This window comes from Mastigoproctus giganteus, chromosome 3 (assembly GCF_048544385.1).
Source record: "Mastigoproctus giganteus isolate SK-2022 chromosome 3, ASM4854438v1, whole genome shotgun sequence".
NCBI lineage: Eukaryota > Metazoa > Arthropoda > Arachnida > Uropygi > Thelyphonidae > Mastigoproctus > Mastigoproctus giganteus.
The window spans coordinates 191,885,572-191,903,911 of NC_143577.1; the positions used below are offsets into that span (position 1 = coordinate 191,885,572).

The 18,340-nt window shown below is 34.7% G+C and overlaps 1 protein-coding gene across 1 annotated transcript in view; it reads right to left on the bottom strand.

Annotated features, from left to right (window-relative positions):
* The window catches only part of l(2)k09848 (WD repeat domain 74 lethal (2) k09848), a 55,784-nt gene that overhangs the window by 11,683 nt on the left and 25,761 nt on the right, over positions 1–18,340 (bottom strand). The window contains exons 5-7 of the mRNA XM_090370217.1: positions 11,487–11,630; positions 10,249–10,350; positions 2,273–2,373 (exon numbers count right to left, since the gene is read on the bottom strand). Coding sequence (XP_090226343.1) covers positions 2,273–2,373; positions 10,249–10,350; positions 11,487–11,630 — 347 coding nt within the window. The remainder of the gene's footprint in view (positions 1–2,272; positions 2,374–10,248; positions 10,351–11,486; positions 11,631–18,340) is intronic.

Consider the following 18,340-nt stretch of genomic DNA (forward strand, 5'->3'; position numbering starts at 1 on the left):
ACTTTAATGACATAAAAAAAAACAAAAAAGGGAGGCCTTGAGAGCTCCCTTTACAAAAATGGCAAAGCAGATGGAGTTGTTCAGAAAAGGTAGAATAACATTCATTTTTTGCTAAGCTGCATAGTCTTGGAATCCCAGAAAGATGCAATTGTATGTGTGGTGATCTAGAAACATGGGAACATGTTATATTTTACTGTTTGGAGCATGCTGATTTATGTCTGGAATTTGATAATGTCGTTGATGTTACTTGTTTTGTGGATGGGATTGGGCTGTTACTTACACAAGGGAAAATTTTACTGCCTTTCAAAATTTTGCAAATTCAGTTTTTGCAAGAAGGAATATTCTTTTGCAATTTGGAAGAGTTCAGATTAGGTAAAAGATGTATCGGTGGACTGTACCCTTTATTAACATGGATAAATATTTTATTTTTTATAGAAAGAACAGAAAACTTTCTTTGAAGAAGTGGACAGGATGTTAGTACTCTGTTTCCTTCATGGGTGGGTGTCCACTTCTGCTCCTGCCAACACTGTTGGTAAGAAGCCTTAGCTGTTGTTTTTCTTGGGTTTGATCCTGAAATAACACCTTCTTCCAGCTTGGTTTTGCTGGTTAATATGGGTAACTTCTGTTGAGCTCTCTGACAGCTGGTGGACTGCTGTTCCTTGAACTGTTATTCATACAACTTCTTGTGCTACAGTGGAATCAGAAGAACATGTTGCCTTGCTGTGCAGTTCCTTGTGCTCTGCTGCTGTTGGAGTAACTTCAGTATTCTATCTATCCTGCTTGTCCAGCTTGTTGTGCTGTAGCTGAGTTTGGGATGACAATTGCACAGTATACAGTTGGTTCATCATGTCGTGCTAAATGAATTACTTGGTGATGTACAGTGTTCTCATGTATATAAGATATTGTTATTATTTGTATATTTTACCATATCTATAATATGTATAGCAGATTTTCCAAATTATTTGGCTAGGGGCTGCTTTACTCACAAAATGAAAAAAAAATTAATGCCAGCCACTTGCTTGGAGAGGTCTGGGTTTGATTCCCAATGAAAACTGATGGAATATTTGCTAAGCTGCATAGTTCTAAACCCGGCTCTCTCTTTAAGTGATGCTGTAATTAGCCAATTTCAAACAAAGGTAGAAGGGGTCCTTCACCCTTTGCTTGAGCAACAAGTTTAGTGCTGTTAAGAATAATTTTTTATATCTTTTACATTCAATAAGTATCATTCAATAAGCTTTACCAAATAAATTTTTTCTGCAATAAGATGAAAAAAAAATTTATTTGGTCTTAACCTAATATACCTAACCATATCTTCTACCACATTTCCCTTCACTTCTGATTTTTAACATGTTGTATGAATCTGGCTTTGAAAATTTCATTTCAGAGGCATATATTGGCAAGGTTCTACTTGCAACATCAAACACATTCACTGCTTCCTTATGCAAATATACAGAATCAGGTTTTTAATCCATTTGGAGGGGAACCACCTTGCTTTTAATAAAACTTTTTCTTCCAATTTGACAGAATAAAAACCAGAAATTTTTGGCAAGAAACCTTCATTGAAAGCTGATTAATCGTAAAAAGAAAGCCCAAAAGTGTCTCTGCCCTTTCCAATCCAGATTGACTCAATCCCGTGGTTTTCAACCTTAGGTCATAAAGATCATCAGCATCAGAAAAGCCAGCAGCAAAAGTGTTAAGAGATGTGTTTTGATATCCGTAATCTGATTGATATCCATCAAACACAAATTTGATATTCATGATAAAATGAATGGAATCTATAACACTTTATGTTCATACATCATGAACAGTTTTTGTCTATACAGAAAGATTAAATGAAAAAAAATTTAATGAATGTAATTTATGAAAAAAAAGTTAAAGAAAATGAAATCAAAGACTGCATTTTTAACAGATGTAGCACATTTTCAAGTAAGAAACATAAAAAAAGATTTATTACAATAAAATTACTTACTTGGTAATAAAATATTTAATTAATGTCCATGTTTAGAAGGAAATTATAAAAAAAAAAATAACAGGAAGAAAATAACCCCCCCACCGCCAGCAGAAATGAAATTTTCTGAGTTACAGAAGGTGCACTTCTGTAACTCAGAAGGTGCACTTCTACAAAGGTGTACAGTTCTGTTTCAGTTGCACACTGAAATAGAACTTAAATGAGCAATAGTGCATTTTAACTCATCTCACTATACAAAATATATATTAGCAATTCAGACTACTTTTAGTTTAAAAAATATATATATATTTTAATTCAAATTACTGTTCAGAGTGTGTAAGTGACAATGCAGTAAGGGGATACTCATCAAATTCCATATTAATAACTGGTCGTCTCTGAGGTGTACTTGGATCATAAACTCGGATCTGAAAAGAAATAATGAATTACCTTCAGGACAGAATTAAAATCTACAGTTAGTGCCAATAATAATAATAATAATAATAATAATAATAACAACAACAATGCATCTGAATTGTTCTACGTCCAACCTTGCCCTCAAGTTTTGCATCTATAAAAATTATCATATAATTTGAAAGGTCATAAACATGAACCAAGTTTATGACATTAACTAGAAGTTGGATTCCCCAGGGATTGGTAATGGAAATGCTTGTTTGTTCTTAAATGATATACAATTAAAGCTCTGTAACCAAGTCACAAAGGAGATTAGGCAGGCAAAGGCAGATTATGAGAAATCTTTGGCAAAGGATGCAAAGAAAAACAGCAAAGAGTTCTTTACCAATGTAAACTCTAGAAGGAAAGGGATGAGTCAGATTGGTCCACTGGATATTCATGGTTCAACTGTTGATGATCCTGCTCAGGTGGCTAACAAACTAAATGAGTATTTTGCATCTACATTCACACATGAGGAGTTATTCAGGGAGGGGAATGCCAGAAGTGAGTTAAACTCTGGCAGTGAGCTAGATGATTTTGTAATAACTAAGAGGAAAATGGAGGAGAAATTGTTGAAGATAAACATAAAAAAGGCACCCGGGGTGGATGGGATCTATACAGTTATATTAAAGGATGCAGCAAAGGAAGTATGCAAACCCTTAGCCATAATTACGAGAGCTTCTTTGGACTCGGGGGAGGTACCCATGGACTGGAGATGTGCAAATGTGACACCCAATTCACAAAGGAGGATCAAAGGGTGAAACAAGTAATTATAGACCTGTTAGTTTAACTTCTGTTCCACGAATATTAATGGAGGCACTGGTTAAAGAAGCACTGCAAGATCATCTAGACAAGACATCAGTTATAGCTCGACACAGCATGGTTTTGTTAAGGGAAAGGCTTGCCTGACCAATATGGTTGGATACTAAGATGTGGTCACAAAGGAATTGGATGCAGGGAATAACTTTGATATCATATATTTGGATTTTAGAAAGGCTTTTGATATTGTTGCACATGGAAGACTGCTGAACAAATTGGAGCAGTTTGGCATTGGAGGCAAATTGCTGCTATGGATAAAGGGATGGTTGAGGGAGAAGACAGAGAGTGGTAATCAATGGACACTGCTCATAGTAGACTAATGGTATTAGTGGAGTCCCTCAGGGTTCAGTGTTGGGTCCATTGTTGTTTTCTGTATTTATAAATGATATTGATGATGGTATATCAAGCTTAATGTCCAAGTTTGCAGATGATACAAAGGTTGGCAGGGTTGTTAAGGACACTAATGACAGTACGCTGCTGGAACAGGATCTAGAAAAGTTGAGAAGATGGGCTGAGAGGTGGCAAATGAAGTTTAACATTGACAAATGTAAAGTACTACATATGGGAAGCAGTAACCCCAGAGTAACGTATTAACTTTGGGTACTACACTGACAGTGGTAGAGAACGAAAAGGACCTCGGAGTAATTGTGCAGGCAGATATGAAGTTTTCTGAGCAGTTCAGACGGTCTGCAAGAGTAGCTCATGGTGTCTTGTCAATGATATACAGGAAGGAATTTTTCTAGCAGGGATAAGGAGGTGATTATCCCCTTGTATAAGGCAATGGTCAGGCCACACCTTGAGTACGGTATACAGGTCTGGAGACCTCATTTTAAAAAGGATGTAGAGCTGTTGGAACGAGTACAGAGAAGGGCAACAAGATCAGTGAATGCAACAAAGGGTTGCTCTTATGAAGAAAGGCTTATGATTGGCAAATTACAGTGTCTGGAGACAAGGCACCTGCGAGGTGATCTGATTGAGGTGCATAAAGCCTTCAATGTTTTGAGCATGCTCAATGCTGATGGGATTCTTCCTCTTGCTCAGAATAATCACCTGAGAGGGCATAAATTCAAATTGAGGAAAGACAGATGCAGGATAGATGTGCGGAAGTTTGCCTTCAGCAGTGGGTAGTTGGTTGGTGGAACAGAGTTCCATCCTTTGTTGTGGAAGTTGATAGCCTAAATAAATTTAAGGCTGAGCTGGACAGGTATATGGAACGGACGGAGGGGTGAAATAGGAGCTTTTTTTTTTTTTTTTTTTTTTTGGCTGATGCTGCATAAGCTTGCTTTCTTGCATCATATGCGTCTACTAATGCTAATGCTAATAACAACCCCGTAGAGCAGTGGTTTTCAACCGGGGTTCCACGTAATTTGGGTTTAAGTTACTTAAACTTATTATTATTATTTTTTTATTTATATCTTTATTTCATTATAAAAAGGTGCACAGTATCTTTTTAATTTTGTGGTGTTCTATAATTGATGTATACTTAGTACCTCTATATAAAGAATAAAATTATTATATACTGTATATAATTTGTATTATGAAATGTAATTTTTATAATTATATTATTGTAATAGCTATCATATAACATATATATTTTTTAATATTTTACATATATATATGTACACACACACACACACACACACACACACACACAGAATCGGATCTAACAGGCAGAAAATTGAGCAGGGGTGCCGCAAATTAAAATAAATGACTTAGGGGTGCCATTATTAAAAAAAGGTTGAAAACCACTGCAGTAGAAGAATGAGAAAAATGGTCGTTATATCAGAAGGACGTTATATCAATCGACCATAAAATCAGCAACAAAACAAGTAAAAGCTTGAAGTTTTAAAGTAATGCTACTAATACAATATAATACAGTGGATTCCAGTTATTTGGGCCACCAGTTTATCGGGGCAGCCGGTTATTTGGGGCAAATCTTAAAAATACCAACTTGTTTAATAATTTAATAATAATCTTTTTTGTAATTTAATTAAACTTTAATTAATATTATAATTATATTATTACAAGGGCTGTTCAATAAAGAATGATCGCAATATTTTTTAACAACATACTTTATCAATCATCCATATTTTTATGTTCCTTTTCAAAGCAGTCCCCATTTGATGAAATGCACTTACTCCAATATGTCTGCCAATCTTCAAACACATGGTGAAAGCCAATTTATTGACATGCATCTGACAAACACCTCCAATGTTTTTAAACTTCTTCTAATAACTGTAAACATTTTCCTTGTGGCTCCTTCTTTAACTTTGGAAATTAAAAAAATATTGCAGGGTGCAAGGTCAGGGCTGTAGGGCAGATGAGGAACACATTTGACATTAATGCTAGCTAAGTACTTGATGACAGTATGAGCAATGTGAGGTCTCACATTGCTGTGATGCAGATCCACCCACCAGTGTGCGGTTTTGATCATCTGTGACAAATGTGATCCTGCAAGGTGGGTTGAACCAGTGAAGATGTAATAAAACTGCATTAGATCCAGAATACTTCGGCATGTTTCCAAAGATTGAAGTAAGAATAGAGATTTGGGTAGAAAATCTGGTGGTAAAACATGGGATTATGTCTGGAAAGATAGTGGATCAATTTCATTTGCAGGGATTCAATTTGCTGTATCAAATATGTGTAGTGTGGTTCCATATAGCAGCAGTGAACTCCAGTATATGGAGTATAGTTGCTTTGAATAAGAGCATATAGAACTAAGGATCTTGAAATCTGTACATCTGCTGTTAAATGAAGCCAATTTGTTTTTTCTAACTGAAAAAACAAATTGGCTATTATATAATATATTCCTAATATGTTTTTAAAACCCACATCCAGCTGTAAAGGTAACGTCTAGATCTTTAACTTCAACAACTATGGTAATCGGAATATCCTTAATATAGTACTGAAGGGACAGGCAGCCACTGGCCTGCAGACATGAGTAATCCAGCCTGCAGTCATTTTCAAAAAATATATATATTTTTGAATTAATGGAATTTCTGACATAATATTTCAGAAATACTCTTCACATTACTAGGACAAACATCGATCCAGATATCAATTCACTGATAAAAATAAACAGTATCAAATCTCTCATTAAATATCATAAAAATAAAAATATTGCAATGAATTTTATTTGTATTTTGTTACTATAATAGTATTTTTGTAATTTTATCTTGAATTTGTATTTGGTTTATCTTATTAATAAAATTAATAATATGTAAGTGTATGTAAAAATATTACAATAAATAACATAAAACTGTTTATGACAATTTTTTCATTATACACCCATTTTAATAATCCTAAAAATTGTATTGTGGAAATATATAAAAAAAAATTGGCCTGCATGTACCTCGTGGACATTTTTTTGGCCCACCATTCATAAAGGTTGCCCACCCCTGTAGTAAAAAAAAAGTAAACTGCAGCCATTATCAACTCACTGCAGAATGGAAGCTTCCTCAACAATTCATGCTGAGGGAAATGGACCATAATCTACCACGCTGGTCCAGTGCGGGTTGGCAGATCGACCGTATTTAGCAGTCAGGGGCTTGAACCCCGGTCTACTCAAAGAGCGTGTGCTACTGCACTCCTGCTCCTGACCACTTGGCTACGGAGACCCCCCCTGTGGTTACTAAAATCATAGTTTTCCTCAAACCAGTAAATGAAATTGAGGTACAATTCCTAGGATTAATCTCCAAACCGTTTAAAGCAACCCAATTAGCAAAAGAATTGAGAGCAGCTTGAAGGTTATCTGCATTAGAAAAGTTTCACATCTATGGCAAATATTAAGATCTTAATACCATCTTCACAGTAGTGGTTGGAGCTCCAGAACTGCTGATTTTTTGATTGAATCACATCCATCTTTCTAAAATACTTGCAAACTGTGCCATGTTGATTCACCATAGCCTCTTTTAACATTTCATATGCTTCAGCTGATGTTTTCTTGAGAGAGAAACAAAATTTGAGAGCAGCATACTGTTCCTCACATGTCACATCCATTGTTAGATAGGCAAAGGTGAACAGGATTAAACTTGACTGACTGCAAAGGTCACACTGTGCATATGAGTCAACTGTGCATTTGCCATGTAATGCAACTCACAGCTGCATCACATAGCAGCGTTAGTTTGGTTTTAAATTCTGCAGTCAGATAGAAATAGCAAGTAAATAAATAAATTCTTTATTGCTGATAAGTACAGGACATGTACTAGAGACAATAATACTCATCACGGCGACATGGCCAGGAGTTTTACATTATAATATTGAGATTAATTGGCAAAACATTTTTTTACCATTACATGGAAATTATTAGTTACACAAATTAAACATGTAAAAATGAAATTATAATAATGAAAATATGAGGACTGAACGTCATATGGAGGAAGTTATCCCAGTTCCACCGATGTAATCCACTCGAGGAGCATGTGACGGTATTTGTAGTCGGTAGCCATTTTTTGTAGGTCGACTCCAAGACGGAGCAGTGCCTGGGCAGGTAAGAACCGACTACACAGTTTCAGCCGGTTGTATTTGAAGGTTAGTGTGGGCTCTGACCTCAAGGATGGCGGAGGATTGTGCCACTGACAGAAATCCCAGATGTTTGGGGCGTTTATCACTCCTGTGTACATTTTTACTGAGGTCATTAAACGCCTGCTGTCAATTAACCTCGGAAGCCTGGGTACATTTAGCTGCTCAGCCATGTCAGTTGTTCTCAAATGAGGGGGTCGGCGATGCTTATTTGTGGCCCATTTCAGGGTCCAGTATTCACACGAGAACACCGGTTTTTGAAGAGAGGGCGACGCAGATGCCCAGATCTCAGCTGCATATAAAATAGCCGGATAAACAGTGGCTTGAAGATATCTGGTAGTGGTTGCAGCATCATTAGAATGAAGTAGGTGTTGTTTCGCTCTCCAGCGTAGGGTGTTAAATCGCTTCCGGAGGTATTCCGTGTGAACATTAAATTTCAGCTTCGGATCAAAATAGATACCGAGATCCTTATGGCAGGTAACTACTGGGATGAGAGTACCTAAAACTGAAGGTTGAATTATTGTTGGTTGGTGTTTCAATGAGTATATCATTATTGCAGATTTTGAAGGGTTAAGGTTTAATTCAAACATCTTCAAGTAAGTTGAAAGGTCGGTCAAATTCTCTGTGATGGAAGACGTAATTGCCATTGGGTCTGCAGACGGTGGGATTAAGGTCAGAAACTTTATATCGTCGGCATATATTATAGCATCATCACGAAGACGCATAAAAGGAATCAGAATGGCTGAGAAAAGAAGGCCAGACAGGACACCACCTTGTGGGACTCCTGCATTGATTTTTCTTGTAAAGTGGGTCTTCTTCAAAGTGAGGTGGACACTTCTATTCTTCAATAAGGCGGTGAGGAAAGCTAGAAGGTCTCCATTAATCCTGAAGAAGAATTGTAGAAGACTGAGAAGGGCTGTGACGTCTAGACAGTCAAAAGCAGCTTCAATATCGGCGTACACTATAGCTAATTCAGATTTATTTTCGAAGGCTTGAAGAATTGATATCTGTGCGGCCATGAGGTTTGTTATGGTGGATCTATTTTCGACTGCGAAATGGAACTGTTTCAGCTTCTGTGGCATCAGCTGTTTGTTTAATGCTGGAAGAAGTGCCTTTTCTAGAAGTTTCAGGAGGGTGGAAGAAGTTGAGATTGGTCTGAATTCTTTTAGGCTTGTTGGTGCTTTAACCTTAGGTAGTGGCCTCACAGAGTATTCATTCCACTGAGCAGGGAAAACTCGTGTGGAAAGAACTGAGTTGTAGATTGAGAGTAATGCATCTAGGATATAGGGGCTAAGGCATTTAATTATGAAATGAGGTATCTTATCACAGCCTGCGGTACTAGATGGACGCAGGGAGTTAATTGCATATATCAGTTGCTGTCTTGTGATGGAAATTATGGAGAGGTCATCAGTAGCAGCAAATTGAGAGTTTTGGAGAGGGATTTCGGCAGAAGCGGACTTGGTTTTGAATCTTGAAATGTAGTTCATATGGTTGCTCATGAAAAATTATAATTATTCATTATTGAATAGCCCTCATAATAATATCATGATTTTAATTTAATTACTTTTATGAAAACAAAGGTGCATTTCTGATATCTGGCCACAGGCATCAAAATTCTAGTTACACTTCTGGTGGCAAGGTTTCGAATGATGCATTGGTATTTATGAACTAACAGATACCTGAATAATTGTATGGGTTTAAATTCACATTAGTTATACTTAATGTATACTTTTTACAGATATTTTAATTTGTGGTTTTGGTATATTCAGTGGTCAAGTTTTTCACTGATATCATAATAAATAAAAATCTTTCCCCACCCGAAACACTTTGTCAACCTTTCTCACCAGTGATGAAATCTGAAATAGCCCAGGGTTCCTCAAGGACTCTCCTGAAACCAGACAGAGTTCATCTGCAAGTTTGCTTTGAACCAATCAATGTGCCAGGTGCTGCTAAAATTCTTTATAATATTTATTAAAAAAAAACCAGGGGTTTGTGGATGCAGAGCTTAAACTGCCTAGTAAATGCAAAGGTCTCAATGCTTACAGCAAAAACAAACGTCATGTTACGATGCCTTGCACTGGTATTGAGCTCTTTTAAACATGGAATTACTGAGAGTATAATTTGCCATTCACTTAAAAAGCTGATACACTACTATAGCAGCTATTACTTAAATGATGATCAATAGTGGCCTGTTACAGCCATTACTGACCACTTATCAGATTGACAACTCTCTGAAAAAACAATAGCAATGAAGTTAGAAGATATTATTTTATGACACAGAGGAACAATTCAGTAAGCAAATCACAAAACAAGTCATTTAAATTAATTTTTTCCTAATTTGAATGTTACTACACTCACTCTTCTCACAAGGTCTAACACTGATGACAATAAGATCAATGATCCAGATAAGACAGGCTGAGTGTTCTTATTATTTCAATTTGTTAAATAGTAGAATATGTGTTTCCTCATTTTATTTTATATATTCAAATAATACAATCTGGATTACTTACATGATGATGGCCAGTACTGGCCACAATTTTTTCGGTGTCTGGAATAAAGTGCATATCTAGTATCCACACTGGAACTCTAAGGTCCAGAAAATCATTTCTTACCTAAGAAAAAAAAAAAGAAAAAAAAAAAAAAAAAAAGTTAAATACAGGGTGATTTTCAAATTAAGTCTCAATTTGAAAAAATTATAACTATGCAATGAACAAAGGTACGGATAAGAAATAAGGTGTGTTATGTTCATTAAGGCATAAAGTTTCCATATTGACCATTTCAGTTTACAGCATTTCCTGCTGATGACACTGAAAAGTAAAGATGGCAAATTTCACTGGCAGTGTGCAAGCATCATACATCTTGTGGTTTGGTCATAGTCAGTCTGCAACCACTGTATAGTGATGTTTTCAATGAGAATAGGAAAAACAACCACCTGAGTGCAAGACCATTGTATACTGGTATAAATTTCTAGTCTCAATTAAACATTGTAATAGCCCACAGAGAAGTTTACGAAAACAGGAAGCAATCATAAAACTTTGTGTTATATCATGGAAATGACACCCTTAATTCAAAAATGCTCCAGAGTATTTGTGTTTTTATTCCTCAAGCATTTAATCTGTTAGGTTTTCATACACAATTTATTGTACACCCCTATATGATTTCAATTTGTTAAATAGTAGAATATGTGTTTCCTCATTTTATTTTATATATTCAAATAATACAATCTGAATTACTTACATGATGATGGCCATTACCTTCAAATTTAGTTGAAGGTAATGGCCCGACATTACCTTCAAATGAGCATTTATGCTTATTTTGTTTTCATAGTAAAATGTTAATTTAGTTGTATTGTGTTTAAAAATTATGTAATGTTTTTCAATGTATCAAATCTTTAGATCCATAAGAAAGAAACAATATAACTTATAAAGTCTGCCCTGATAACATTAATTGCTGTAAACTTTATTAAATGTTAAACTATAAATTTCTAATTCTAAATCCTATAAGGTGTCTTAGTATTATGCATGCATTTTAATTTTTATTTACTTTTGATTTCCGGTTAGAATTAGATCAACTTTTGGCCTGGTAGGCTCATACAGATTATCCAGAAATGCAGCCAATAAGAATTTTTTTAGCAAGGTGATCTAATTTTGGTTTGATAACTTTATGAAAATAAATAATTTTTTTATATAAAGTGTTTCTCCCAACTTCATTTTACATTTAGGTCATAAATTATAAGTTTGATACTTACATTTTTAGCTCTAAAAACAGGTTCTTTAGGATTCTGCAAATCCCATATTTTTAAATCATTTTCTTTACCACCAGTTGCAAACAGCTGAGGTTTCTGCATGTTTTGTCGCATTTTGCAAATATCTTCTCCAACATTGATTTCAACCTAAAATCATGGCCATATAAATATTTCAGTTCATATAATACTCTTTATTAATCCTTAATACCTTACTTAATGCCTGCAGTATTAAGTGAGGTTTTACAAGTGATTTAAAAACTAATTTCAGACAAAATGATATATTATTAAAGTAGTTAATCATTTTAGATCTGTAATAGGAAAGAAGCAATGTAACTTATAAAGTCTAACCTGAAAAAAGATTGGCTACATAAACTTTTATCATATTAAACTAAATTTCTAACTCCTATCAGGTATTTTCCAGCAGATGGATTTCTGTACATCAATAAAGTCAGAGCAACCTGTAAAAACACTCACAAAATAATCTGACATTTAACAAAATAATTTTAATTTAATAAAAATAATTTTAAGCAAAATAGATTTCATATTAAACCAGACTCAGAGCAAGATATTGCTGCACCTGAGGGGCAAGTAATTTGCTCCAAGGCAGCTATTCAGAAATGTACTGAGTTCCCTTCCACTAACCTATAGCACATGAACTTACATTATTAAATCCATTAACTTTTGCATTCCTTCTAGATTCATTCCTGAGGCAATTGCTTTAGTTGCCACACCCTCATCCCGGCTTGTATTAAATCTAACTGTCAACTGTGAGTGTCAGAGTTTTAAGTAAATTAGCTTTCCAGTTCATTTCAGTTCCAAATACACTAAATTGTTTAACCTCCTTTTAAAATCACAAACAAGAAAATGAAAAAACACTGCTGCAGGATCTCAAGTGAGCATAAGGAAATGTGCAATAATACTTTAATATAATCTCTCACAAACTTATTAAACAGAGATCAAATTTAATACACTAAAGGGCAGAAGTACAAATATTTATTGAAAAATTCATACAAAAGGAAATTATCTAGTATAACTCCTAAAAATTTCAATAATGTTACCAGTTTGGAAAATTCAATAATCCAACATCTGAGTAGGCCAACCTTGCTATACATTAGAGACATTTCCATTCCTCTTTCCCAAGCTACCAAGGCTGGACCGGAGTCCAAATTATAAACAGGTATTCCCAAAATCATTCATAAGCCAGTTGTTTAGAACACATTCTGCCATAGAAACTGTTATATATAATGGTACACAAAAGCTTCTTTCTTTTGAACCCTTTGGGCACCTCCATAGCCAGGTGGGCAGGAGCAGCAGTGCATAGCACACGCTTCTTGATTAGACTGGGGTTCGAGCCCATGACCACCAAATACGGAGGATGCGGAAAGGTCGAGGAATGACCACCGCATATCTCCGGAGCAATATGGCCTTAGTTGCTAATGCTCCTAAAAACCAAATAACAACATAACAACATCTTTTTAACCCATTTGATAATGTAACTAAAATACTATCCATTTACAATGAAAAAAATAGAAACAATACTGTACAATAATACAGTACTAATAATTAAATAAAATAAAAATAATAAAAAATACAGAATGTGCTGTATATTTGTTAGTTTGGTTTTTTTTTTTTTTTTTACATCACTATATTTTACATCATCATATAGAGATTTAACTTCAAAGCCATGCTTTTCCCACACAGTAATATATAAAATTTATGTTGTTTAATTAATTTTTGGCATGGTGAAGTTTGTTATGTAATGGAATTACCTCTTACTATTTATAAGCAAGAATAGCAACTCAGCGATAATTATCAATGCTTAATAGCAGAACTACTGAGAAACTCAAGAGTTTCTCAGTAGTTCTGCTATTAAGCATTAGGCTGAGATAATGAATTCACTGACCACAACTTTGAAAGGAGACAATTTTATTTGTATAGTCCATTTGCGAGTAAAAGCACTCCAAATATATGGGGAAATCTATTCCATAATATGAAGGGATTAAAAAAAAAAAAAAAATTTAGAATATTATACAATATAACTGACTATTCTATAAAAATAGCAACCAAGGAATAAAAATACTCCTGTTAATAACAAGAAAACCTCAGCATTCAGATTGACTATGATGACATCTTTATATCTCCAGGTTATTTCATGCCAGAATATTAACAACAAAGTTAGCTATAAAAGGTGGGAAAGAACAGAAATATGGAGGGGGGAGTTTGGTCGTTTGTGCAATGCCTTTTCAGCTTCGAATGTTTTAAATTCGAATGTTTTAAATGCAAGGGGCCAGTACAAATTACATGACTGATAAAGACAGGATAAACCTGTTGAAAGCTTATCTATTTTTATTATTTTCAACTTTATTCTTTTATTATAAATACTAATATGTGAGCTTTTTATTCAACAGATTTTATACTTTTATTATAGGGAGCAGTTTTCAGTTTACAGTCAATAAAGCTTTGGTATTTTTATCTCAGAGTTGGTCATCCTTCTGTTATCCACTATTACTAAAGAACAGAAAGATTTCAGTAATGAACAAATCTTTCCGTTCTCTAGTATTACTACAGAAAAGAAAGATTTATTCATAACTCAACCTTTTCTACAAAATTCTTATAGCAAAAACTTTCAGGTGAAAGATTAAAGCACTTCCAACTTTATATTTTCCATTTCATTTATCATGGTCATTGAAAAAAAAATTGTTCTGCAGGTAATCACTAAATTTGGCTTGAAATACAGTGTCACCTTAGCCCTACCATGTGCTTTCTATCTTTCCCACTTATAAAATTTCAGCCCAGTTGCTAAGAAAGGTCTATATCTGTGAACAGACTATAAGCAACTTCATACAGTAGCAAACAGGCAAGATAAAATGTTATCTTGCCTGTTTGCTACTAAATTATAACATAATTAAGTTTAAGTTTTGGACACTGTTAAACAGGCAGATGGCAATCAGAAACAGATAGCTCTGTTAATTATTGGTAAGATACATTGAGAGGGTTAGCCCTTGAAAAAGTCCCTTTCAATGTATCTCTACACCAATAGTTAACTACATAATCATCATTGTATTATATATTTATATTTTATTACTAATTATATGTTTACTTCCATGGTTTGGCCATGTATGCCTGCATGGGCTATTTTATTTTTATAAGTTATTTTGGCCTCATGGCCTACTGCAAGCTGTATACTGTTGTGTTCATATACATGTTCAGCATCGGTATAGTACTTATTGTGCTTTTACTATAATAACTAGATTATAGACTGATGTAATGTATAGTACTCATTGTGCTTTTACTATAACTATATATATATATATAGCGGATATGGCCAAAGGGTATATATATATATATATATATATATATATATATATATAGCTGTTGAGGTGTTGACTGACATTATGATACATGTGTATCTGCACGAGTGTCTTTAAAAATAAAAGTACAGTAATAAAAAAATAATATTTTGTTAATAAACAATTTATGCGCTAGTCCACATGATTCTAAAGAAAAACGGTTAGGTTACCTTACCCCCTCCATTTCGGAATGGGTTCGAGCTCACGTGGGATTCAAGTGGAGGTAATCTGACCTTTTTTCACCATTGGGGCATATTATTGAACAAGAAAATAAAAATACGGTCATAAAAAAATTTATTTTTTATGAATGTATTTCTAAATATGTTTGTGATTCTAAAGAAAAAAGGTTAGGTTACCTCCACTTCGGGAGGGGTTCAAGCTCCCATGGGATTCAAGTGGAGGTAACCTGACCTTTTTCACCATAATGGAAAACATTCATTAGAGCAAGTTACCATTAGTGCTTCTGAGTGCTACTAAAATGATACTAACCCGATGTTATCGTGTGTTGTGTTCGCGCACCAATCAGTGCACATTTGCCACACCTACCCGTCAATCAATATATCGTTCTTACTTTGCTCCAGGCCGATAACACCTACCATCTGTTTATCGAGCGAGTAGCGCTAGAGTGCCATATCGAGAAACTAATTTTCCGCGTAAGCTATCTGACGTTTCTCATCGTTCTGGTGTTGCCTTTCTTTACCTTCGCCCATAATGTAAATTAAATTAAAGTAGGCCAGTAAGATGGATAAGTACCGTAAAAAGTGAACCCAACTAAAGCATATCAGGAAAAATAGAAATGGAGGGGAGAGATTGAGAAAATGAGTACCATGGAAACAGTACATATCTAAAATTTTTGAACACTGAGGCCAAATAATGTGAAATATCATGACAATGATACAATAAACTATCCACAACAAAACAAATAAATCAAACAACTAAAAATAGAGATAAAAATAATAGTAGTAATAATAATAGACAACTAAAAATGAAAAAGACAACTATTGAGTCCTATCTCATCAGAAGGCCACAGGACAACAAAGTCGTGGAAATTGGTGCATTTCGAATGTTATAGAAATCCATGGCAACTGACAAACTACTCAACCCAGCAATGCAATAGTCCTCCAGGGCAGTGGCCCAAAATACAAAAAAAAAAAAAAAAATTACCCAAGAATAAGGCAGCTATAGCTGGACACCAAAACTACTTATAAATTTGATTTATATCAATATGATGAGTTTATATATATTTATACTTCCTTTACTTTTTTACTTTTGTATATTCTTCCTTTTATTTCTCGTGAGCCAAAAGTTTTATGAAAGCATAGCAAGAAACTATATTCTTCCTATATCACTTTTTTTCTCTTTCACAAAGTTTTAGCACCTTTTTCTTGCCACTGTGTTACTTTCTTTTCTATTCTGAGTTGTATTTATCACAAATTTAACTACATTTAATTTTTCCCCCCTCATTCCACTTGAGGTTGCTCATTCAAGCTATATATATATATTAGTATTAATAAAGTCATACGATGCAAGAAAGCAAAATTATGCAGCATCAGCCGAAAAAAAAAAAAAAAAAAAAAAAAAATCTCCCGTTTCACCCCTCCATTCATTCCAAATGCCTGTCCAGCTCAGCCTTAAATTTATTTAGGTTATCAGCTTCCACAACAAAAGATAGAAGTCCGTTCCACCAATCAACTACCCGCTCGCTAAAGGCAAATTTCCGCACATCTATTCTAACTGTCTTTCCTAAATTTGAATCTATGCCCCCTCAGGTTCTTAAGCTGAGCAAGAGGAAGAATCTCATCAGCATTCAGCTTGCTCAACCCATTCAATACCCTGGTATTGAATGGGTTGAGCCTTTACTTTGTCTAATACCAGGGTATTAGACGATTTACTTTATTAGTTTAATACCAGGTATTAAACTAATACCCTGGTATTAGACGATTAGTCTCGCATTAGATGCTGCTACACTTGTTTATCTTCGCATGTGCACGTGCCACTGCCTGTCGTAATATACGTTAGTTTTTTGAGGCAGTAGCACATGTGCATGTGCTACTGCCTGTCGTAATAATGTTAGTTTTCATAATTTGTTTTAATTGTTTTAAGATGTGACCTTAACAAAATGGATAAAAGGAAGATTCCTTCAGATAAAAACACTACGAGCACAAAAAAGAAGAGGCTCATTATTAGATTAGAGCAAAAAATTTATGTGACTGAACGACATGAATGCAGTCATAGCAACTCTAAAATAGGACGAGATGTCCGAATGCCTGAATCGACGGTACGGAATATTACAAAACACGCAGGGAAAAAAAATGTAAAGTTGCATCAGCTTTTTGGTTTGCAAACACCTACAAGGAATAGAAGTATTACTATGATAGAAATGGAGCGTCCTTTAACTGTATGGATTGAGGATTGCAATCAAAAACGCATTCCCCTTAGCAGAGCAGCCACTCAGACAAAAGCTTTAAATTTGTTTAAGAGAGCGAAAGAAAAAAATGAAGAAGTAGAAGAAATGTTTAGTACAAGTGCTGGTTGGTTTGATCGATTTAAAAATAGAGTTCAGCTGCATAATGTTAAAATTACGGGTGAGATGGCCAGTGCAGCTGAGGATGCATATAAATATCTTGATGTTTTAAAAAAAATAATCGAAGATGGTGGATACACTGATCAACAAATATTTAACATGGATGAAACCGGTTTATTCTGGAAAAGGATGCCTTCAGAACTTACATTTCTAAGAAAGAAAAAACTTAACCTGGATTTAGAGTGTCTAAAGATCACCTAACACATTTATTGGGAGGCAATGCTCAAGGCAATTTTAAATTGAAACTGATGCTTGTTTATTGGTCTCCAAATCCTCGCACTCTAAAAGGCTACAACTATAGATCACTTCCAGTTATTTGGCGATCTAATAAGAAAGCATGGGTGACCAAAGCTGTGTTCACTGACTGGTTTTCAAGTTATTTTTGCCCAGCTGTTGAAAAATATTGCAAGGAAAGCAACATTGCATTTAAAATTCTACTAATTTTGGATAATGCTCCTGGTCATCCAACTACACTCGGTTCATTATGTGAAAATGTAAAAATCATTTTTTGCCCCAAACAACATCTTTGTTGCAGCCCATGGATCAAGGGACCATGCAACATTTAAGGCCTACTACATAAGAAAAACATTTGAACAGGCAATTGCTAAAACTACAGGAGACAATGCAATTCCCTTAACAGAGTTCTGGAAAAATTATAACATCAGACATGCAATAGAAAATATTCAGCATGCTTGACAACAAATAACTGCAAACAACATGTGTGGAAGCACATTTTGCCTCATTGTGCAAATAGTAGTGGTTTCGAAGAAACTGTTATAGAAGAAATAACAAATATTGGAAGAGAACTTGGATTTGATGAACTAGAAAATGACAATGTACAGGAACTGCTCAATTCACACTCGGAAGAATTGACTGATGATGACCTCCTACTTTTAGATCAACAAAGAGCATTTGAAGAAGCT